The sequence below is a fragment of the Mizuhopecten yessoensis genome, unplaced genomic scaffold, assembly GCF_002113885.1.
Source record: "Mizuhopecten yessoensis strain PY_sf001 unplaced genomic scaffold, ASM211388v2 scaffold11151, whole genome shotgun sequence".
Lineage (NCBI taxonomy): Eukaryota > Metazoa > Mollusca > Bivalvia > Pectinida > Pectinidae > Mizuhopecten > Mizuhopecten yessoensis.
This window is the reverse complement of record NW_018408905.1, coordinates 354,111-381,543: the sequence shown is the minus strand read 5'-3', so window position 1 is coordinate 381,543 and position 27,433 is coordinate 354,111. Positions and strand designations below refer to the sequence as shown.

At 34.2% G+C, this 27,433-nt stretch overlaps 1 protein-coding gene across 1 annotated transcript in view; it reads right to left on the bottom strand.

Annotated features, from left to right (window-relative positions):
• Nucleotides 1–11,361: 11,361 nt before the first annotated feature.
• Nucleotides 11,362–27,433, bottom strand: part of LOC110466983 (disintegrin and metalloproteinase domain-containing protein 10-like) — a 44,893-nt gene continuing 28,821 nt past the window's right edge. The window contains exons 12-18 of the mRNA XM_021523823.1: nucleotides 26,348–26,452; nucleotides 23,871–23,958; nucleotides 22,809–22,917; nucleotides 17,764–17,880; nucleotides 16,715–16,854; nucleotides 15,265–15,459; nucleotides 11,362–14,036 (exon numbers count right to left, since the gene is read on the bottom strand). Coding sequence (XP_021379498.1) covers nucleotides 13,944–14,036; nucleotides 15,265–15,459; nucleotides 16,715–16,854; nucleotides 17,764–17,880; nucleotides 22,809–22,917; nucleotides 23,871–23,958; nucleotides 26,348–26,452 — 847 coding nt within the window. The 3' untranslated portion in view covers nucleotides 11,362–13,943. The remainder of the gene's footprint in view (nucleotides 14,037–15,264; nucleotides 15,460–16,714; nucleotides 16,855–17,763; nucleotides 17,881–22,808; nucleotides 22,918–23,870; nucleotides 23,959–26,347; nucleotides 26,453–27,433) is intronic.

Sequence of the window (27,433 nt, the reverse complement as noted above, 5' to 3'; positions counted from 1 at the left end):
AAAAATATATATACGTGTAGTTACATACAAATAATTCAGTGTTCAACTTATAAAAATGTCACTAGCAAACAAAAGAAAAACTTAAAGAATAGAGACACTAAAGTACTTTTGTTAATTTTTGAACAAATAAGCTTACACTTTTTAACAATTTCATATTAAAGATTGTGAACATTCCTTTCATTTTATGTTGGTTTGGACTTGTATAAAAATAGGCCGGAATATGTTTTTCCCTTATTTTGACTAAAGTGTCGTTATTACAAGTATATAAGTAATGATACTCGTCCCCAATACCAGTATTACAAAGTGGGCATATTCTGTCCTGTCTTTGAATTCCCACCCATCTTCCTGTTTCTACTGGAAGCTTAATATTTGAAGTTCTAAATTTGCAGATAATTTTCCTATCTTTTGCGTTTAATCTGATCAAATAGTCTTCTAAACCAAAGCGATATTTAAATGTAGAGTATAATCGTCCTCTGGATGAGGTGTCAATTTTATTAAACCAGGATTGAATAAACTGATCGTGTAATTTATGTATAATTGCAGCTTTTAAATAAGTAATATCGGGCAGACAGGTTTTTTGATGGATCCAAACATAGCTTAGACCTACGCTATCCAGGATATGTTTAACATAGTTCAACCATTTAAACTCGATTTGTCCATTTTCATGTAATGAGTACATCAATTTGTACATTCGACTAGACAACTTATTTTCACTCGAGGTAAGTGTATACCAAAATTTAATCATTCTTAATTTGACATCAACCTCAATAGGGTATCTGCCCGTTTCTCCATATACCATAAAATTACAAGTATTTCTGCGTAGACCAAGAATTCGTTTACAGAATTGGAGGTGTATTTTTTCAAGTATACTAACATCCTCATGGCCCCATATTTCTGATGAGTATAGCAAAATTGGAGCAACTAGCGAGTCAAACAATTTGAATTGTAAATCAATGGGTAACGAAACATTTCTTATTTTCTTATATACGGCATATAGTGCTTTTTGGGCCTGTTCCGCTAATTGCTTTTTTGCCACTACAAACCTCCCATTATAGTAAAATAGAACACCTAAGTATGGAAAAGAATCTTGAATGTCTAGCTCATTATCCTGTAATAGAAATCGATATCTGTTAGTATTCTTTCGTTTAGAAAAGATGACAATTTTTGTCTTCTGTGTGTTTACCGTTAGTTTCCAATTCTCACAATAATCCTGAAATTTATTTAGCATTGATTGTAGACCATCTGCTGTCTCTGACATTAACACTGTATCGTCAGCATATAAAATAACAAAAAGCTTTACGTACATACCAATATGATCATGACAAAGTTCATCAATCTTTAGTAAACAATCGACATTTTTTTCCAATAAATAGTCTTCTAAATCATTTAAAAATATTGCAAATAAAAAAGGCGAGCAATTTTCACCTTGTTTTAGTCCGACATTTGAAGTGAACATTTCTGACATTTCATTCCCATTTCTCACACAAGATTTCGTATCAGAATACATGTTAATTAAAACTTTAAATATTTTACCAGTTATGTTACATTTGAGTAGTTTTTGCCACAAGCCTATTCGCCACACCGAATCGAAGGCTTTTCTAAAGTCAACGAATGCACAATATAGTTTTCTACCGGAGGATAAATATAACGTTGTCAAAACGTGTAAAATAAAAATGTTGTCTAGTGTTGAGTGACCTTTTCTGAAACCTGCTTGTGCGTTACTTATGAGTTCAATTTCATCAGATAGTTTGTATAATCTTGCATTTAAAATCGACGTAAAAACTTTTCCCAAGCACGAGACCAACGTAATAGCCCTGTAATTATCCAACTTTTTGCGATCACCTTTGTTCTTATAGATTGGATTGATTATTCCTGTACTCCAACTTTCCGGTATTATACCAGTGTCCAATATTATATTAAACATATCAATATATACAGGTAACATTGTGTCAACCGTACTCTTTATGTATTCATTGACTATATTATCAATACCACAAGCTTTGTTATTATTCAAATGTTTTATAGCATGAACAATCTCATCAGCAGTAATTCTATCATTCAAAATATTATCATACAAACATTCATTTACAGGTGGAATTTCAAATTCCTCCTCTGTTTCATTATTAAGATTCAATTTTTTAAAATAGTCATGTAGTTCGTCTATTGTCATAATAATATTAAAATTAATTCTAGGTTATTATATACCGCTTTATCACAACCTAGTTGTTTGTACGTCGTTTCAAAGCGGTTCACATATTATTATCCCTGGGCCTTTGCAACAGAGTGCCATGACGTGACTCAAACCCGCCACCCTTTGGTCACGAACCCGGCGTCCTACCACTAGACAACGTGCCTCGATCCTACCTATTGTAATTTTTTACTTTGTAGAATCTAAGTTCTCGGAATCCAAATAAATGACGATAGCGAGTGTTTCTGTTCTGGGATCATACTTAACGAGGAAGGTAGTTCGCTGACGACGATATGATAAATTGATGAGGTTATTTTGTGTCCTTTTATTTTAACATTTTTTCAAGTCACACCTTAATTTTCTTCAAAAAACAACAACAAATGAATACCGAAGTGTCAACAAAACCATTATTATTTCCTTTATTTCCTCCAAAAACGAAGAGTTACAGAAATAACGAACAAAACACTATTGAAAAGAGAAGAAAATGCATTCACAATCATGGTCACACCCTGACATAGTGACTCACACATGCACATGGACAGACACACACATAAGAGAATAATAATAGTACACGCATCATACCATAAAGTACTATAAACACAACACAATGATATAATAGGTACTATTACAGTCATTATACGGTGATAATTATGATGATAGACAGTATAACACTAATCATATATTACATCACACATTGATATAATAGACATATTTACACTCCTCAGACTACATTATCATATAATAGTATAGACAGTAATCCACTTCTCGTACTAAGCAATCATACAACATTGTAATAAACAGTATTACAAGCATCACACTATAAATTATACAGCATTATTATAGACAGTATTACTGTTACATAAGTCTTACAATACAATCATACATTGAGTAGAACCCGTTGCACGAAGTCATACAACATAGTCATACAGTGGTGTGAAATACACAACATACAATATAATAATTAACTTGAAGAAACAGCGCAACCATACAATGATTTCAGTTGTAGTAATACATCTCACAAGATTAATTCATACAATACAAACAATATTATGAATGGTAGTAAGTTGCACTAATCAACAGGAAAGACGTAGGAAATGCTTGCCTACTAATATGAATACAAAAATATATGTATTTCATGTATTCATCTTGCTGAAGCGTGAGGTACACACAAGTAAATTAGTGATCATATTACTCAGTATACAACATTCAAATATCTAAGGATAAATTACATAATGCCACTGTATTGAAGAATTTTAGTAATAATAACAATGGATTTTATTCTAAAGTCCTCCAGTTCATATGGAGATAAGTCATAATTGAAAATACCACCAAGAAGAACATGAAGTAGATGGTAATTAGACATTACATTAAGATTAAACACAAAATCTATATCTTTTACAGTACTGAGTACACACCAGAGCTGGTCACGTAATAGCTCTGTGTGTGAGCATTCGAGTACACTATGCATAATAGTATCTTTGTACATAGATCCACAGTAATGACACAAATATATATTTTCATTATCGCGCATTTCAACACAAAGTTTAACAATTTTCTTAAAACATGGACTGTATTGTGGAAAGCGTAAAGCAAGTTTCCATATAGCATACGGTTGTATCTTATTATGTAAAAGAGTGAAGCGAGAGAAGTCCCTATCAGCGTTCATTCTTTCACATAAGTTAAACTGTTCATAGTTTTTTACATGGTCATTGACTAAACGCTTCCATTGACATTTGTTTGGAAATACACCACTCTTCAAAAATTCATCAATAAAATGATACAAATTGTATTTTTGTAAAACATTAACAATGTCGGGAACAAAACCTCTACTAAATTGAGACAGGTTGAATTCGAATAGACGCTTGATAAGAATTTCGCGTGTTAAACAGCCAACTTCCATGGAACATATTCTACCAAAAAATAACATTTTCTTTACGCTGATGTATACTTCTACAGAAAACCAACCAATCAAGGACGTGCACATATCTGTTCTTGTTCTTACATTAAAACCTTGGATTGATTTGACAATGAAGTTTTGTGCTTTTTCTAACATGTAAATTTCATTTTGCTTTAATTGCCACAATTCACACCCATACAGTGCTGAGGGATATACTTTACACTTTACAATTTTTGCAGTGGTTAAAGGATTCAGAGCACATGGATGTGCTCCAGAACGAATTAAGGACATAACACCACTCTTTAATTTGGAACAAGCACGTTCTGTACGTTCGACATTGTTATTTCTACTATTCAATAAAACTCCGACATGAGTAATACTTTCTACAATTGGTAGTTTCTTTCCATATACAGTTATATCACAATTAATATTGGGTTTCTTTTTAGAAGTAAAAACAACAGTTTTAGATTTAGTAGAGGAAAATGTAAATCTCCACTTTCTACTGTATTTCTCGCAAATAGATAGTAGATACTGTAAACTATTAACGTTATTGCTGATAATACATATGTCATCAGCTTGTGTAGGTATATTTATTCGCGAGGAAAGAACTATTGCCCCTTTCCCGCTAAATTCCACTTCATTTAGCAAATCATTAATAAAGACTAAATACAGTTTTGCGGATAAAGACCCACCTTGTAAGATTCCCCGTTTCATGATTACATTGTCCGACTTGAGACCATTAAAAACAACATTACTGGTAAATCGAGAATACATTAGTTTCATGATATTCCATACTTTCCCTTTAATACCCATATTGTAAAGCTTATAGAATAGGCCATCTTGCTTTGATAAAACTAGGGCAAATAATGAACAAAGGAACGATTTACATATCCATAAAACTAGGGCAAACAATGAACAAAGGAAAGATTTACATATCGATAAAACTAGGGCAAAAAATAAACAAAGGAAAGATTTGGTCATGGTCACACCCTTATTTAGTGACACACACATGGTCACACCCTTATATAGTGACACACATATGGTCACACCCTTATATAGTGACACACTCATGGTCACACCCTGACATAGGGACACACTCATGGTCACACCTTTATATAGTGACACACACATGGTCACACCCTTATATAGTGACATACTCATGGTCACCCCCTACTATAGTGACACACACATGGTCACACCCTTATATAGTGACACACACATGGTCACATCTCTTGTGTGTCACTATATGGGGGTGTGACCATGTGTGTGTCACTTTGTAAGTGTGTGACCATGAGTGTGTCACTATAGTAGGGGTGACCATGAGTATGTCACTATATAAGGGTGTGACCATGTGTGTGTCACTATATAAAGGTGTGACCATAAGTTTATCACTATGTCAGGGTGTGACCATGAGTGTGTCACTATATGAGGGTGTGAACATGTGTGTGTCACTATGTAAGGGTGTGACCATGAGTGTGTCACTATATAAGGGTGTGAACATGTGTGTGTCACTATGTAAGGGTGTGACAATGATTGTGTCACTATGTAAGGGTGTGACCATGAGTGTGTCACTATATAAGGATGTGACCATGAGTGTGTCACTATATAAGGGTGTGACAATGAGTGTGTCACTATATAAGGATGTGACCATGAATGTGTCACTATGTAAGGGTGTGACAATGAGTGTGTCACTATATAAGGGTGTGACCATAAGTGTGTCACTATATAAGGGTGTGACCATGTGTGTGTCACTATGTAAGTGTGACCATGAGTGTGTCACTATGTAAGGGTGTGACCATGAGTGTGTCACTATATAAGGATGTGACCATGAGTGTGTCACTATTTAAGGGTGTGACCATGTGTTTGTTATTATATAAGGGTGTGACCATGATTGTGAATGCATTTTCTTCTCTTTCAATAGTGTTCACATTGTACGTGTATTGTTCGTTATTTCTGTAACTCTTCATTTTTGGAGGAAAATCAAGGAAATAATAATTCTCCTTATACCTTTCCAAGGGTCGCCATGTAAATCTTTTCTTTGTTTATTTTTTGCCCTAGTTTTATCAATATGTTAGTCTTTCCTTTGTTTATTTTTTGCCCTAGTTTTATCGATATGTAAATATTACCTTTGTTCATTATTTGCCCTAGTTTAATCGATATGTAAATCTTTCCTTTGTTTATTTTTTGCCCTAGTTTTATCGATATGTAAATATTACCTTTGTTCATTATTTGCCCTAGTTTAATAAGGGTGTGACCATGTGTGTGTCACTATATAAGGTTGTGACCATGAGTGTGTCACTATTTAAGGGTGTGACCATGTGTGTGTCACTATGTAAGGGTGTGACCATGATTGTAAATCGTTCCTTTGTTCATTATTTGCCCTAGTTTTATCAAACTATGGTTTTGTTGACACTTCGGTATTCATTCGTTGTTGTTTTTTTGAAGAAAATTAAGGTGTGACTTGAAAAAATGTTAAAATAAAAGGACACAAAATAACCTCATCAATTTATCATATCGTCGTCAGCGAACTACCTTCCTCGTTAAGTATATCCCAGAACAGAAACACTCGCTAACGTCATTTATTTGGATTCCGAGAACTTAGATTCTACAAAGTAAAACATGACACTAATTATAAGGCACGGTAGTCTAGTGGTAGGACGCCGGGTTCGTGACCGAAGGGTGGCGGGTTTGAGTCACGTCATGGCACTCTGTTGCAAAGGCCCAGGGATAATAATATGTGAACCGCTTTGAAACGACGTACAAACAACTAGGTTGTGATAAAGCGGTATATAATAACCTAGAATTAATTTTAATTTTATTAGTAGTATAATAAGAAACTATATTTACCGAGGATACAGCCATGTTTAGCTAACGGCTAATCTACCACACGGTCATCATAGTTAGTAAAACATAATAATGTTAGTAAAATACGATTACAAACATTAATACACATAAAACGCATTGTGGAAATCATATCACAGATTCATGTCAATGAAAATTAACACAGAATTCATAAATTTGCACCAGTTTGCAGAGTAATTGTAGACCTATATACTGTTAATCTATAGCTATTTTAAACTTTACAAGAACCATAAAATATAATCAACAGATATTTATAACAATTAAAAGGTTTTCTATACTTTAAATAGTCTGAAATAACTGATTGAGGGCAGAAAATTATTTCGAGCGAAAGCAGAATGTACCAGTGTTCTCCCTTTACTATGCAGTCGGACTACTAGACAGATTTACCTCCCTTGGCTTGATATGCATTATGACCTAGTAATATGTTAATAAATTTAGAAAACAACAATATTATAATATATTTTTAAAATTTAGAATTATTAATAAACAGCAAGTAAATGAAATTTATCAAGAACTGATCATTATATTCTAAGAAACATTAAATAACAAAATGTTATTATTACTGATATGGTAATTTTTTTAAACCTTGTGTGTGTAATAATATTTTTAGTTTATATAGCAATAAATACGTTTAAATATCATACTTACCTGGTACAGGGGATACCGTGATCATCCAGGCGGTTCCCCCAGGTCGAGGCCCTTCCATTGCACTCCGGTCGGGCTGAACCCTGCGATAATCCCAAATGCGGATTACTCGGGTACGCTATTTTTTAGTGTGGGGGTCTGCGTTCGCGCTAACCCCTGACCATAAACAACTTAATAATAGAAGAAACATGCCGAGTGGGACTGCTGCTTTGCATAGTTACAGAGTGATTAGAGCTGTTATTGGAACATTTCCTATCCAACAATTTTAATCACTTCGGTAATAATGGTGACCATGCAGTGATCAACGTCACATTAGTAAACGGTTGAGGCTGTCGCTGTCTCCAGAAAAGCAACACCTTCAGTTCTTTAAATTACTACCCAACAAAAAACTAAACAAGCTACATCTATTATAACACTGAATGTTGGAAGTAATTCCAACAGTGTAAAATTCGGAGCAATCCGCTCCTTTATCGAGACACAGAATAATACACAAAACACTTACATTGCATAAAAGCAAAACTAAAAATATAATATAATATAACTAATATTTAACAATAAGCCCCCCACCTCCCCCAGCTAGCGTATTATATTATCAGAATAATATAGATGAATCTATCACGTGTGAGACTTATGTGGAGTTTTTAACAAGTGATTATTATTACTGTTTATATTTCATTAATTAAGATGGATGTTATTTGTTTTCTCATTATAATGGTAAGTCAGTTTAGAGGGTCTGTTTGGTGGTTCACTGTGTGTTTATAGCTCAGAGATAAGGGTCCCGTAGCTGAGTAGAAATTGATAAGGTCAAAGGTTATGAGCCTCCCTGGTGTGGTATCTTCAGACAGCAGTAGGGTTATAGTTATAAATAGGTGTGTGGTCATTCTGAGGGAATGAGATATAAATAGGTGTGTGGTCATTCTGAAAGGATGAGATATAAATAGGTGTGTGGTCATTCTGAGGGGATGAGATATAAATAGGTTTGTGGTCATTTTGAGAGACTGGTGTATTAATAGTTATGAGGTCATTACTGGAGTAAATGGGAAGGGCTTGCATATTTAATGAGTTGGTCAGTTGTTGGTATTAATAGATTTTTCTACCTATACATCTTGATCCATTATTAGACACGATCCCTGTATTTAGTACTAGATGGTTTCCATAGTTTGTATTTAGATGTAGCTCTATCTTTAGTTTATCTTGTCTCTAGTTATATTTAGTATATGATGTCATTGGCTAAGTTTAGTATGAGTTTGAGAATATTTAGAATATGATGTCATTGGCTAAGTTTAGTATGAGTTTGAGTATATTTAGAATATGATGTCAGTTCTTAAAATAGTTGTGCCTATATAAAGGGTTGTTAGGGAGTTCAAGGGGGAGTTTTTTTGAGGAGATTGAGAAGAGAAGGTTGAGTCTTGAGAGAACCCTATGTAGAGGATTAGTAACGACTCAGAGAGTATTCGGTAGACTTGCGAGGAGTCTAGTGGAGTAATTTGTAGTGTATAGAATATTAGTTAGTGGAATTAGTTGAATTAGTGTAAACCTCAGTTGTTATTTAGTTATATTACTTTGGAGTGAAATTTCCGGACGTATAGTAAGTTGATCTTAACTATATGTATTAGAAGGCATATCAGTCTTCTTCATTTGATCTTAAATTGGACTATTTCTAAGTGTGTCAACTTTATTTGGATTACAAATTGTCCTCCTGGAGTCCATTTTTAGTAACTTCATTCACTTGAACTTTTGGCAGATACATTAATTAAATTCCTGTTAATAAAACTTTAGTTAACCTTATCAAAACTTGTGTGTTGTGATTTTATCTTTAGCATTTGTCAGAACGACTGGACCTTCATTTAACATAGAGGAATTAACAACTATATTTATAGCGAAATTGGTGTCAGAAGTGGGATGCCTAATATCGTAACAAATTGGTGTCAGAAGTGGGATGCCTAAAAACGTAACACTTATTTACTTAACATTTAAAATTTTATAATTTTTAAAAAATAATTAATTTATGTTTGAAATCATATCTTGTCAGGTGTATATGTTTTAAATTATAATTACTTTTGGATATGAATCAAGATATATTTCATTTGATCAATTATGATTTTTTAATTTTATTCTTCACATTATTATTTAATATACTTTCGTGATATAATGAATGCCGTTTAGCGAAGATATGATAGATGTGACGGGTTATGTCACCCTGGTAAAATACTTGCCGCTTCCTACCGTCTCGGCTAGGGAGATTTTCTTGTTAGCTCATTCGGTAGAACGTAAGACTAGTAAGCCGGAGGCCCCGTTTTCGACTCCTAGCGGAGGCATTGAAAAAATAATGACATCTGTTAGTACATTGGCGCCCACGAAGGGACCCGGGAGATTTGACAAAAATACTCAGCGATACTTGCAAAGGAATCGCCATGACCCCTGGAAAACTCGGGACGGGTTCTTTCCTGGAGGGGAGGGAGATTTATTCAGTAGAACGTAACACCAGTAAGCCAGAGATCCCGGGTCCGACTCCAAGCGGACGCATTGAAAAAACTAATGACCCCTGTCACATATACTTCAGAAAGATTATGTGATAATTTACTGATGTTTGATTGTATGTAACTCGTCTCTGTTTGCGAGAAAATATATACGTCGAGTATAACATGGTCTACAACTGTCATCACTAAAACGCTATCCTTCTTCCAATGAGGATTAACTGCATCACTGCTAGACTCTCGGGTCCAAAATAGGGAATCACTTCAACACTTATATGCTATATGTTTCCAATATTGTTATGAAGCTTAATACAAATAAGGACCAGGGTAAGAGATTGATAGACTCCCCCATCTGTATACAGTAGAAAAGGGGCGGGACTATCTACCTTGTATACAGTAGAAAAGGGGCGGGACTATTTTCCTTGTATACAGTAGAAAAGAGGGGAGACTCTCTACCTTATGGACTATATACAGTAGAAACGTGGTGGGACTCTCTACCTTATGGCCTGCATACAGTAGAAACGTGATGGGACTCTCTCCCTTATGGCCTGTATACAGTAGAAATGGGGTGGGACTTTCTACCTTATGACCTATATACAGTAGAAAAGTGGCGGAACTCTCTGCCTTGTATACAGTAGAAAAGTGGCGGGAGTCTCTACCTTGTATACAGTAGGAAAGTGGCGGGACTCTCTACCTTATGGCCTGTATACAGTAGAAACGTGATGGGACTATCTACCTTATGGCCTGTATACAGTAGAAAAGTGGTGAGACTCTCTACCTTATGGTCTATATACAGTAGAAACGTGGTGGGACTCTCTACCTTATGGCCTGTATACAGTAGAAACGTGATGGGACTCTCTACCTTATGGCCTGTATACAGTAGAAAAGTGGTGAGACGCTCTACTTTATGACCTGTATACAGTAGAAAAGGGGTGAGACTCTCTACTTTATGACCTGCATACAGTAGAAAAGTGGTGAGACTCTCTACTTTATGACCTGTATACAGTAGAAACGTGATGGGACTCTCTACCTTATGGCCTGTATACAGTAGAAACGTGGCGGGAATCAGTGAATATATGTCTAACAGTTTATAACACAATTATAACACATTCATTTACTAATTTTTGTGTGATTCTAGATAGATAATCTAGATATAGTTCCAATTTGGAAATACACACTTTTAACAGACAATAGAATATCTTTTTAAACAATCATTGAGCAAATCATACGATGGGACACTGGAACCTGTGTAAAACAAACGCTCAATAACAACAAAACAACTCCATTTGTATCAATATCCTCTCGCTATTTTAATCCGACAGAAAACGTAAAAACACTGCGTATATAACAAATAACATTATTTGTGTTCATGTCATTAACCATAGGAAATACATCACAATACACATGTTTACATTTCTTGTGAAATTTGTGAAACGAGTCTGATTCGATGAGCTGAAATGAACTGGGAATACTCCATAACAATATAATTCCCCCTCAGGGGACCTCTTGAAACGTTTTCACATGTATCACACAGCACACAACACTCCGACTGCAGCATTAAGGATCCCTGTCCCACTGCACTGTGGTTATTTCAGCGCAACCACATTTTAGCGAGTTATCGAACTTTAACAGATTAGCTAATCGATTATTTTGATGTACACACAATATCATATTATGAAACAGAAAAAAATGTACAGAACGTCATTTCACGTAGTAAATATTTCAGCGCAATAATGAAGGGCCAAACAACGCTAAAATAATATCACCGCCAAAATATGAACTCTTACAGTATATGTATTTGTGATACAATTTCATATCATTGATGTATAAATAACAAAGTACATTAAACTATTTGTTAATATTGAAAATAAATCACACATGGACAACTATTCATTCGTGCAAAAGCTGGGTCACTTTTTGACATTGCTCAACCATTTAAAATGATTCTTCAATTTGTCTGCTAGGAAAACTAAAAAAAAACCAAACAAATTTAACGATTTCCTACAATTTGTTCACTATCGCTTTCTGTTTGAAACATGTAGCATTTGTTGCTTTGTAAAAAATACAATAATACTCAATTGGCCGTTTTTTAACCTCATTGTGTAACTCAATTGATGACCTGTAATTAGCATATTGACGTTCTCCCAAGCAATGGTACTGAAGTCAACATATTTATATTAATTTTCACTTCTTTTTGCACGATATTGTACTGATACACATGAAAAGCAAGCAACTAGTTATTAGATAATCTCAAAAATGACTAGTACAGTGTACTTATATAGAATGAAATAATCTATGGTGAGACCGTTTTATGATGTAACGTTAGGGTACCAAAGTTAGAACACCAATTTTGGGTACTTCCATTTTGGGTACTTCCATTTTGGTACCGTTCTATTTTGAGTACCTCACGTTACGGTTACGAAACTGACATGCCGTTCCATTATTTTTAATCAAATCATACACATTTTTGTTCAAAATTGTACATACACACACATTTTTTTTTGTATAGGGGTGTTGTTTTAAGGGCTCGAATTGCCCAACCTTCGTAGAAGACCCTTAATTCTTTAGACTGCTCTCTTAAGTAACGAAGGTTTGATACACATATATTGTTTTGCATTATCTCTATATACTGTAGAGTTGGTAATATTCGTGGTCACCAAAGATGGTGTCAAATTAAACATCCAGCGAATATTTAATTATTTATACATTGAATCAGAGACGTCTCTGCTTGTATCAAAATATCGCTGAAATGTTTGCGGAACAACAGCGAAACCTGACATAAACAAAGGAAAAACCGGCTTGTGTAATACTTTGTTTTGTAATAGGAAGGAAATATCTTACCCCGCGAAATTAAACAACAGTAGGATTCAGAGCACTTCAGACATGGATGATCTTTGGTATAAAGATGGAAAATAATGGCCATAAGGTCAAAGGTCAGCAAATGTTTATTTTGTTTGGATTTCTACATCGTTTTACCATTATTTTTGCTACTAAACATTTTCTTACTTAGCTAAATTTTTAATTATTATTTGAAATGTAAATACAGTTCGATGGTAAATCGAAAATCGAAAAAAAAGGAAGAAAATTATAGCATAATCAAAATAACGTATTATGCAATATCTTTCAGATAAAACCTATCTAAACGACCAAGTTTAACTTAGGAAATAGAGGAACGACACATGAGAAAAACACTACTTATGCCAAACTATAGAAGCAGTTAAAATAATAACTTTTTGATATTTTTTAAAATAAATATACATATTGTTTGATTATCATACTTTGGCACACGATGATATTATTACATACGGAACCGAAGTCTGTAACGTAGATTTGACACCGAAGAAAAATACCCCCGGGGTGGATATTGTGTCTCTCGCTATGCAGCAGGGAATTTCTGGTCTTCTGCAATGCACTTCTAAAACCAGGAACTCTTTCCGCGAAAAAGTATGCTTTCAAATCAAATGAAGTACGATGACATTGTTAAGACCACGAGATGGCCATCACATCAAGAATAATCCAAGTCACACTCTATAACGTGAGAAGATACCGTAAAGGGTTCCATCCATATTCTTCCTCTCGAAATCGACTTCCGTTTGGCAATTGTTTTTTTCAAAACTTTAATCAGTTTTTAAAACTGATTAACTATCAAGCTATATTATTGGCGCAATCTATAAAGAAAAGTATTCTCCCCATAATATAACAGTTATCTCCCCTACATGATTTCAGCAGTTTCGCGTATGGGTCGAACAATATTTTGGAATATTTGATAGGCTAAGCTTACTGTTTAAGTTGTATCACAGGACATTATAGTAAAAAGTTAAAATAAATGGAAAGGTACATTTGATGAATGTTAATGGTCACTTAAGGAGGCCGATCAATATCTTTGCCGCCTGTCTATACGATTGATTTCTTTGGCACGATACTGTCCATGTGGTGCTCCTTGTCTTGGCGACGAGTCATAATCATCCTGAAACAGATTTATTAATTTATTAATTTGTATTAATTTACTTTTATTTATATAATTATTTATTCAACGGCACATTACGGAAGAAAATTAAATGACGCGATGAATTAAAATAACACGATTTTAAACGAATCTAAAGCTGATGTAAAGAACCATCATCAAGTCAGATATGGAGAATGAAAGTTTCAGCGAGTAAAAGTTGATGTTAAGAACAATCAAGGAGTAAAAGTTGATGTTAAGAACAATCAGGGAGTAAAAGTTGATGTTAAGAACAATCAAGGAATAACAATTGAGGCGAAGAACAATAAGCGAGTAACCATTGTTGTAAAGAATAAAAAGCGAGCGGATATCCATGCAAGGAAACATCACTTGATGTTGAGAACCATCAGCGAGTAACAATTGATGTTAAGAACCATCACAATCTAATTAAAATTATATCTTCACATCGCTCTCGTTTACTGATATGTCGCGTTGAAGATCTAACAACATCCCGTAGAGGGTCACGTCAGAGGTCAACATGAATACATTATCGTATTTATAACAAGCCAATCAAAACGCGACATAACGCTTTCTTTAAAACAATCAGAAAACAGGACCTGTAGCACCTCGTAGCCCAAAATCCACTTTTTCCTCTGGTCAAGTGATTGTTTGAATATTGCGAAGCCTGTCATTGGTTGTTAAACTTTTAAACGACAACATAACCAGAGGAGGAAGTCTCTCTTATTTCAAAGCAAAATCCACAAATTGTACAAACGTTGTCTTGTAGATAGACACGCGTGGTGTCATGGGCGCCGCCATTTTCGATGCTCATTTGACACCTCTCGGTCTTTTATAATAGCAAGTGTGTTCCGAAATCATTAAATCATCACTTACAGAAATACGTAATGCAAAGGTCACCTGAACATGACCCTCTACGGGATGTTGTTAGATCTTCAACGCGAAATATCAGTAAACGGGAGCGATGTGAAGATATTATTTTAATTAGATTGGAACCATCAGCGAGTAACAATTGATGTTGAGAACAATCAGCGAGTAACAATTGATGTTGAGAACCATCAGCGAGTAACCATTGATGCCAAGAACCAGCAGCGAGTAACAATTGATGCTGAGAACCATCAGCGAGTAACATTTGATGCTAAGAACCATCAGCGAGTAACAATTGACGTTGATAACCATCAGCGAGTAACAATTGATGTTAAGAACCGTCATCGAAGGTCGAAGTAATACTCACCAAATATTGACCACGTGACATACGAATCTGTTCGTGATTTGAATCCCTGATTTTTGGTGGTGACGTTGGTGTAACCTTGGAAACAGGTTTGTGTTTGGGATCGAAGTTGGGAGTGTTGACGCCACACATTTTAATGAACACAATCATGATCAGAACGAGTCCTATAGTCATCAGCATAACGATCCACCAGTTTTCCTGGAAATGGAAACTCAAGAGTAATATTATGATTTAACATAGAGAGGCGTGACCAGTTTACATGGTGGTACAAGAATTGATGAGATCAAATATTATTTGTTTCTTTGTCTGTGATAAACGCACCATGGGCAACTACGGCTATGTAGGGCCAGAATAATCTTTGACGATGGGGTGACCATTTGGGGAAACAATTTTAAAATAAATCAAAATTCGTATATCTTACAATCATCAGCAGGATAGGCTTTATAATGCTTTTACCTGTGCTTCACAGCCACGAAGACTCGAAAGGATGAACAACCTTTTAGAGGTACTTAATGGAGAACTTACACACAGCTTATTGTATTAATATCGTTTTCAATTACTACTTATTAGAGGTACATGTACTGAAAGGAGAACTGCGTTACGAAACTACTTCTATGACGTCATAAGCATATTTTGTTTACTATCACCATGACTATGAAACTTAAACCATAACAACTTCAGATGGCATTCATATTAGTATTAAGAATGTCATGGCTCATTGCTGATGTCATGATTATTGTGACCAATAGTTATAACGATGCATACCACTGGCTTCTAGAAGATATCTGTTCTATTTACTGAACAAGCAAACATGATACAAACATAGCGGTCTACTTGATGCTGAGGTTATTTAGATAATTTTATTTTCGATAATACCAGTTATTCTTATTATTGTTAATAGGGATATTCAACTACTTCAGTTAGCATGAATGCCATCAGGAAATTAAAAAAATAAAACGTGTCTGTGTTGGCATTCATATTGAATATGAGTGTTCACATTCATGTTGGCATTCATATTGAATATGAGTGTTCACATTCACGTTGGCATTCATATTGAATATGAGGGTTCACAATCATGTTGGCATTCATATTGAATATGAGAGTTCACATTCATGTTGGCATTCATATTGAATATGAGTGTTCCCATTCATGTTGGCATTCATATTGAACATGAGTGTTCACATTCATGTTGGCAGTCATATTGAATATGAGTGTTCACATTCACGTTGGCATTCATATTGAATATGAGTGTTCACATTCATGTTGGCAGTCATATTGAATATGAGTGTTCACATTCATGTTGGCATTCATATTGAATATGAGTTTTCATAGAAAGCAGTTCTAATTGTGTATGTTGAACACGTTTACAATATAGTTGTTATAATGAAGAATCAGTTTTATGATGAACATATACAAAATCTAAATGAAAATGACAGTTGCCATGGTAACTTACAACTATCCATTCACGGATCATGGTCCATGTCTGATTACCGAAAATGAGGTTCTGTAACCTTGCCAACGGCCCGTTGTTGTTGACGCCCCGACATCGACTGAACACGTCACAGTAACCCTTAAAGTCATTACAAGGTGACCCTGCACAGAAAACAAACGTCAATGTTCGGAAACTTTGTCAACCAAGGATAAAAGATGATAAGCATTTATTACTATTTAAAAAGAACACCACTCGAATTAGCCAGGTATGATGACAACATAAGTGGTATAATGTTTTTTTGAGAATGACCACGCATAGCATAAACAACAAGATAAAACTGAAGTGTCAACAATACCATAATCCGTAGACAAAGTCGATAAACTAAGGGGAATTATGAAGAAACGAAAATTGTGCATGGGAACCATTAAAAAAGAACAAGAATATGACCAGATGTTTCGTAAGGTTGCCGTCTTCTGCTCCATCGACGACACCAGCTATGTATTAAAGTCAAATTCCATGTAACGTCATGTCTATACAACGACACCTCAGTTACCGACAACAAACCACAAGGCGCACTAATTAGCATTATCATAATCATCGACCTTTATATCACACAAAGCAACAGCAGATTTCCTTGCTTGACTACACCACAAACCTCTACTAACAATATTATATATTTGATATCGTAATTTCTACATCCAAGATTCACATCAAACAATTACACTATTTTGGTTTTATTAACTGATGTTAAATCAAAAGTAGACCATTCATGATTATATATATATATATATATATTTTATAAAATTAAAAACACCTTCCCCATGTAAATATAAACCATAGATCTCACCAGTAGTATATAGATCATTTTTCTTATGAAAGTGAGTGAGGATGCAATTTTAGTCACGTATGTTCTATCTGTATTTTGCAAAGAATGGAGTTTACATGTTCCAATCAATCTCAGTATCGAAGTTTTGAAACTTTTAATTTTATTTTTATAGCAGTTACCACTAGCCACATAGGCCCCTTGTCTAAAAATAAGAAAATATATTTGCGTTTGAAGTTTTACTTACCAGCTGGGAGAAAGACTTTTGACACTGTCCTGTTTTTGACAAAGTTTTTGTAGTCTTGATATTGCGGGTCCTCAGGAATAGCGTCCGAGCTGATGCAACTGTGATTATTTCCTTTTACTGTGAAATATATATATATCACCTGTATACAGCGTCCTCATTCAGTGTGTAACATAATAAATATAAGTATAAAGTCCATGAGACACTGATGTAATATTGTTTTACGGGTTTTAAAGGATTCTCTGGAAAAGCGAAAATATAACACGAGTTAAAATATAAAGACATTCTGCCGAACAGCTAGAAAAACTGACATAAACATGAACTGTTTTATAACTAATCCTTGGATTTGTTTACATAAACTTTCACATATAATAAGACACGTAATAAGCCGAGGATGTACTTACAGCGACAAGACAGGTAAGTATATATATAATACATTGACATATAATAATACACGTAATTAGCTGAGGATGTACTTACATCAACAGGACAGGCAACACATTGACATATAATAAGACACGTAATTAGGCGAGGATGTACTTACAGCGACAGGACAGGTAACACAGTGACATATAATAATACACGTAATTAGCTGAGGATGTAGTTACATCAACAGGACAGGTAACACATTGACATATAATAATACACGTAATTAGGTGAGGATGTACTTACAGCGACAGGACAGGTAACACATTAACATATAATAATACACGTAATTAGCTGAGGATGTACTTACATCAACAGGACAGGTAACACAATGACATATAATAAGACACGTAATTAGGCGAGGATGTACTTACAGCGACAGGACAGGTAACGCATTGACATATAAGACAGGTAACACATTGACATATAATAACACACGTAATTAGCTGAATATGTACTTACAAGGACAGGACAGGTAACACATTGACATATAATAACACACGTAATTAGCTGAATACGTACTTACAACGACAGGACATGTAACACATTGACATATAATAATACACGTAATTAGGTGAGGATGTACTTACAGCGACAGGACAGGTAACACCTTGACATATAATAAAACACGTAATTAGGCGAGTATGTACTTACAGCGACAGAACAGGTAACACAGTGACATATAATAACACACGTAATTAGGCGAGGATGTACTTACAGCGACAGGACAGGTAACACAGTGACATATAATAATACACGTAATTAGCTGAGGATGTACTTACATCAACAGGACAGGTAACCCATTGACATATAATAATACACGTAATTAGCTGAGGATGTACTGACAGCGACAGGACAGGTAACACATTAACATATAATAATACACGTAATTAGCTGAGGATGTACTTACAGCGACAGGACAGGTAACACATTAACATATAATAATACACGTAATTAGCTGAGGATGTACTGACAGCGACAGGACAGGTAACACATTAACATATAATAATACACGTAATTAGCTGAGGATGTACTTACATCAACAGGACAGGTAACACATTGACATATAATAAGACACGTAATTAGGCGAGGATGTACTTACAGCGACAGGACAGGTAACACATTGACATATAATAAAACACGTAATTAGGCGAGTATGTACTTACAGCGACAGAACAGGTAACACAGTGACATATAATAACACACGTAATTAGCTGAGGATGTACTTACATCAACAGGACAGGTAACACAATGACATATAATAAGACACGTAATTAGCTGAGGATGTACTCACAGCGACAAGACAGGAAACGCATTGACATATAATAACACACGTAAGTAGCTGAATATGTACTTACAACGACAGGACAGGTAACACATTGACATATAATAACACACGGAATTAGATGAGGATGTACTTACAGCGGCAGGACAGGTAACGCATTGACATATAATAACACGCGTAATTAGGCGAGGATGTACTTACAGCGACAGCACAGGTAACACATTGACATATAATAAGACACCTAATTAGGCGAGGATGTACTTACAGCGACAGCACAGGTAACACATTGACATATAATAACACACGTAAGTAGCTGAATATGTACTTACAACGACAGGACAGGTAACACATTGACATATAATAATAAACGTTATGAGCTGAGGATCTACTTACAGCGACAGGACAGGTAACACATTGACATATAATAACACACGTAATTAGATGAGGATGTACTTACAGCGACAGGACAGGTAACACATTGACATATAATAATACACGTAATTAGGCGAGGATGTACTTACAGCGACAAGACAGGTAACACATTGACATATAATAACACACGTAATTAGCTGAATATGTACTTACAACGACAGGACAGGTAACACATTGACATATAATAAAACACGTAATTAGCTGAGGATGTACTTACAGCGACAGGACAGGTAACACATTGACATATAATAATACACGTAATTAACTGAGGATGTACTTACATCAACAGGACAGGTAACACATTGACATATAATAACACACGTAATTAGGTGAGGATGTACTTACAGCGACAGGACAGGTAACACATTGACATATAATAATACACGTAATTAGCTGAGGATGTACTTACAGCGACAGGACAGGTAACACATTGACATATAATAATACACGTAATTAGCTGAGGATGTACTTACAGCGACAGGACAGGTAACACATTGACATATAATAATACACGTAATTAGCTGAGGATGTACTTACAGCGACAGGACAGGTAACACATTGACATATAATAATACACGTAATTAGCTGAGGATGTACTTACAGCGACAGGACAGGTAACACATTGACATATAATAATACACGTAATTAGCTGAGGATGTACTTACAGCGACAGGACAGGTAACACATTGACATATAATAATACACGTAATTAGCTGAGGATGTACTTACAGCGACAGGACAGGTAACACATTGACATATAATAATACACGTAATTAGCTGAGGATGTACTTACAGCGACAGGACAGGTAACACATTGACATATAATAATACACGTAATTAGCTGAGGATGTACTTACAGCGACAGGACAGGTAACACATTGACATATAATAATACACGTAATTAGCTGAGGATGTACTTACAGCGACAGGACAGGTAACACATTGACATATAATAATACACGTAATTAGCTGAGGATGTACTTACAGCGACAGGACAGGTAACACATTGACATATAATAATACACGTAATTAGCTGAGGATGTACTTACAGCGACAGGACAGGTAACACATTGACATATAATAATACACGTAATTAGCTGAGGATGTACTTACAGCGACAGGACAGGTAACACATTGACATATAATAATACACGTAATTAGCTGAGGATGTACTTACAGCGACAGGACAGGTAACACATTGACATATAATAATACACGTAATTAGCTGAGGATGTACTTACAGCGACAGGACAGGTAACACATTGACATATAATAATACACGTAATTAGCTGAGGATGTACTTACAGCGACAGGACAGGTAACACATTGACATATAATAATACACGTAATTAGCTGAGGATGTACTTACAGCGACAGGACAGGTAACACATTGACATATAATAATACACGTAATTAGCTGAGGATGTACTTACAGCGACAGGACAGGTAACACATTGACATATAATAATACACGTAATTAGCTGAGGATGTACTTACAGCGACAGGACAGGTAACACATTGACATATAATAATACACGTAATTAGCTGAGGATGTACTTACAGCGACAGGACAGGTAACACATTGACATATAATAATACACGTAATTAACTGAGGATGTACTTACATCAACAGGACAGGTAACACATTGACATATAATAACACACGTAATTAGGTGAGGATGTACTTACAGCGACAGGACAGGTAACGCATTGACATATAATAACACACGTAATTAGGCGAGGATGTACTTACAGCGACAGAACAGGTAACACAGTGACATATAATAACACACGTAATTAGGCGAGGATGTACGTACAGCGACAAGACAGGTTATACATTGACATATAATAATACACGTAATTAGCTGAGGATGTACTTACAGCGACAGGACAGGTAACGCATTGACATATAATAACACACGTAATTAGGCGAGGATGTACTTACAGCGACAGAACAGGTAACACAGTGACATATAATAACACACGTAATTAGGCGAGGATGTACGTACAGCGACAAGACAGGTTATACATTGACATATAATAATACACGTAATTAGCTGAGGATGTACTTACAGCGACAGGACAGGTAACGCATTGACATATAATAACACACGTAATTAGGCGAGGATGTACTTACAGCGACAGAACAGGTAACACAGTGACATATAATAACACACGTAATTAGGCGAGGATGTACTTACAGCGACAGGACAGGTAACGCATTGACATATAATAAGACACGTAATTAGCTGAGGATGTACTTACAGCGACAGGACAGGTAACACATTGACATATAATAATACACGTAATTAACTGAGGATGTACTTACAGCGACAGGACAGGTAACACATTGACATATAATAATACACGTAATTAACTGAGGATGTACTTACAGCGACAGGACAGGTAACACATTGACATATAATAATACACGTAATTAACTGAGGATGTACTTACAGCGACAGGACAGGTAACACATTGACATATAATAATACACGTAATTAGCTGAGGATGTAATAACAGCGACAGGACAGGTAACCCATTGACATATAATAATACACGTAATTAGCTGAGGATGTAATAACAGCGACAGGACAGGTAACCCATTGACATATAATAATACACGTAATTAACTGAGGATGTACTTACAGCGACAGGACAGGTAACACATTGACATATAATAATACACGTAATTAACTGAGGATGTACTTACAGCGACAGGACAGGTAACACATTGACATATAATAATACACGTAATTAACTGAGGATGTACTTACAGCGACAGGACAGGTAACACATTGACATATAATAATACACGTAATTAACTGAGGATGTACTTACAGCGACAAGACAGGTAACACATTGACATATAATAATACACGTAATTAGCTGGGAATGTACTTACAGCGACAGGACAGGTAACATGATGAAGAACTCAGCATACATTCGTCCCACAGAGATGCATTATTATCCGTTGTATACCCAATCGTTTTACATAGCGATCCAGTGCACTCCTAAAAAAACCAGAGAAAAAACACATGATGGAAATGCAGTAAATTAAATGTTCACTAGAAACGATGCCATTAAGATGAACACCATAAACATACACTCACCTATCGCTATTCCGTCTTTGCGTATTGCAGAGTTATCTTCTCTTGTGAGCAGGTATTGATTGTTACGTCACTTGTTTGTGATAGTAACGTCATCATTTTTTAAGAAAACAACGTAATTTTCTCACACCAACCAATGACGTAACAATCAACACCTGCTTCCAGGAGAAGATAACTCTGCAATACGCAAAGACGGAATAAACAAAGAAGAATAAATGTCACTGTAAGTCCCACTATCTCGGCCTTCTGGCTTTCTCCAAGGGCGAAAGTCAACGATTGATTCAAGTAACGTCCATTTTGAGGTAGAGAAAATGACGTACAATATGTATGTCGTCCTCCAAAGAAGGAAGATGGACGATACTTGAATAGGTCGTTGACTTTCGCCCATGAAGAAAGCCAGACGGCCGATATATTGGGACTTACAGTGACGTTTGCTCTATTTTTTTGTATCCTTTTCCCTTTGGAATTCATCTGTTGTTTTTTAAAGCTATATAGACTCACATCTGCTAAACAGTGAACATTTTACGCAGAACTAGTACTGGAGCCTAACACAAGTGAAAACGTCCACCCCTCTGAGAACACTGCACATTACCTTCTACAGTACTTACTCTTTTGAAGTTTTATCCCATTTCGCGAAAAAGAAAATAAACAAACCCATTTCTTTTTGCTTTTCTGACAAAGAAGATATGATGATTATTTTCATAATGTTTAAATTCATCCCATTATGACGAACGATCTTTTACCCACAATACTTAAACTTATCTCGTTCTGGTTCAAAGACAATATATATTTTACAAAACTTAATATAATTCCAATCTGATACAAATAGAATATTTTTTTATAATGTTTTGTCTTACCCCTTTCTGACAGACTGACAGGTTTTCGTTACACAGTGTAATTATGTCCGGTTTGTTCCTGGTCGGTGGACATGTTGCCGAGTCACTTCTTATCATGGTTAAGGGGGCTAACGTCAACATCTAACACAGCTGAAGTTATTGTTTATACCTCATTTATATATACTTTAATGATGCTACGTAGGATGTAATATTAAAAAAAAAAAAAAAAAAATTAATTTTTGTCTTCAAATGGTTATTGGTAATATTTCTAAAATCCTACGCAAAATCGGCTTGAATGATGAAATAGTTTTAGTGTAATCTTTTATAAAATGTATATGTCCCAGCAGGAACATTCTAATAGTTAAACACTATATAGCGATATTCAGTTTTACACTGTAGAATGTTTTATAGTTTTACATTAAGAATGTTTTATAGTTTTACATTGTAGAAAGTTTTATAGTTTTACATTGTAGAATGTTTTATAGTTTTACATTGTAGAATGTTTTATAGTTTTACATTGTAGAATGTTTTATAGTTTTACATTGTAGAATGTTTTATAGTTTTACATTGTAGAATGTTTTATAGTTTTACATTGTAGAATGTTTTATAGTTTTACATTGTAGAATGTTTTATAGTTTTACATTGTAGAATGTTTTATAGTTTTACATTGTAGAATGTTTTATAGTTTTACATTGTAGAATGTTTTATAGTTTTACATTGTAGAAAGTTTTATAGTTTTACATTGTAGAATGATTTATAGTTTTACATTGTAGAATGTTTTATAGTTTTACATTGTAGAATGATTTATAGTTTTACGCTAAGAATGTTTAATAGTTTTACATTGTCGAATGATTTATAGTTTTACATTGTAGAATGAATTATAGTTTTACATTAAGAATGTTTTATAGTTTTAAATTAAGAATGTTTTTAAGTTTTACATTGTAGAAAGTTATATAGTTTTACATTGTAGAATGTTTTATAGTTTTACATTGTAGAATGTTTGTAGTTTTTCATTGTAGAATGAGTTATAGTTATACATTGTAGAATGATTTATAGTTTTACATTAAGAATGTTTTATAGTTTTACATTGTAGAATGTTTTATAGTTTTACATTGTAGAATGATTTATAGTTTAACATTAAGAATGTTTTATAGTTTTACATTGTAGAAAGTTTTATAGTTTTTCATTGTAGAAAGTTTTATAGTTTTACATTGTAGAATGTTTTATAGTTTTACATTGTAGAATTATTTATAGTTTAACATTAAGAATGTTTTATAGTTTTACATTGTAGAATGTTTTATAGTTTTACATTAAGAATGTTTTATAGTTTTACATTGTAGAATGTTTTATAGTTTTACATTGTAGAATTATTTATAGTTTAACATTAAGAATGTTTTATAGTTTTACATTGTAGAATGTTTTATAGTTTTACATTAAGAATGTTTTATAGTTTTACATTGTAGAATGTTTTATAGTTTTACATTGTAGAATTATTTATAGTTTAACATTAAGAATGTTTTATAGTTTTACATTGTAGAATGTTTTATAGTTTTACATTAAGAATGTTTTATAGTTTTACATTGTAGAATGTTTTATAGTTTTACATTGTAGAATTATTTATAGTTTAACATTAAGAATGTTTTATAGTTTTACATTGTAGAATGTTTTATAGTTTTATTCATAGTTTTACATTATAAATTTTATAGTTTTACATTAAGGAATGTTTAAGAGTTTTACATTGTAGAATGTTTAACGTTATATTGTAGAATGTTTAACCTTATATTGTAGAAAGTTTTATAGTTTTACATTGTAAAACGCTTTATAGTTTTACATGGTAAAACGTTTTATAGTTTTACATTATAATACGTTTTATAGTTTTACATTATTAAATGTATATTTTACATATTGGAATGTTTATAGTTTAATATATTTTGAAATGTTTACCCTCCAGATAATTCATAGTTTTACAATTGTGAATGATGTATGATTCTGGTTTTATTTTGATGTTATTTCTATAAAACTTTGACTCTTTATTAAATTACATTTTGCTGGTCTTGAATGAAAACATTAATTAACTGCTTGTGTATGAATTCAAAAAGACCGCTTGTGTGAAGCATAGTCAAATTTCAATCGACATGTTTTAAAAAGACAAATCTACCTTGTATGATCCCGTAAAACATGATTGTGTTGACAGACCTGTATATCCGCATCAAATAAATGAACAAATCTACCTCGGATAATTTGTGATGATCGGTTGTTTCTGTTTGACCTGATTGTATTGATATGGCAATACAATTTAATTTCCCATAAATAAATCTACCGAATGCGGTTATTTGATGAATGGATTGTTAAAAAGTTTCCACATAAAAACAAACTACTGTGCATCCACGAACGTCGAAGATGTTTTGATAGGCCTTTAGTACTTTATTTAGTAACTACCTAATCCTACCTTGTTTCACATCATAATCTGATACTGATGATAAAGAAACAAAGGATACGGACAATACGCTGCCTCGATACAGTCAGAGGACGCTCGGCATGTCTTGTTACTGGCAGTGGGGATGTACTGACATTCTGATGTACAGCAAGGACCTTGTGATGGACTGAAAAAACCACAGGACATATCGTCAATATATACGGGAAATATCGTTAACAAACAGAAGATATATCGTCAATAAATACGGGAATTATTATCATATATCGGAAATATCGTTGACAAACAGAAGATATATCGTCAACAAACACAGGATATATCGTCAACAAAAACATGATATATTGTCAACAAACACGGGATATATCGTCAACAAACACTGGATATATCGTCAACAAACACAGAATATATCGTCAACAAATACGGGAATAATCATCAAATATTGGAAATATCGTTGACAAACAGAAAATATATCGTCAACAATCACGGAATATATCGTAAACAAACACAAGATATATCGTTAACAAACACAGGATATATTGTCAACAAACACATGATATATCGTCAACAAACACGGGATATATCGTCAACAAAAACATGATATATCGTCAACAAATACGGGATATATCGTCAACAAACACAGAATATATCGTCAACAAACACGGGATATATCGTCAACAAACACAGAATATATCGTCAACAAAAACATGATATATCGTCAAAAAAGACAGGATATATCGTCAACAAACACATAATATATCGTCAACAAACACAGGATATATCGTCAATAAATACGGGAATTATTATCATATATTGGAAATATCGTTGACAAACAGAAGATATATTGTCAACAAACACAGGATATATCGTCAACAAACACTGGATATATCGTCAACAAACACAGGATATATCGTCAACAAACACGGGATATATCGTCAACAAACACGGGATATATCGTCAACAATAACGGAATATATCGTAAACAAATACGGGAATTATCATCATATATTGGAAATATCATTGACAAACAGAAGATATATTGTCAACAATCACGGAATATATCGTAAACAAACACAAGATATATCGTCAAAAAACACGGGATATATCGTCAACAAACACGGGATATATCGTCAACAAATACGGGAATTGTCAT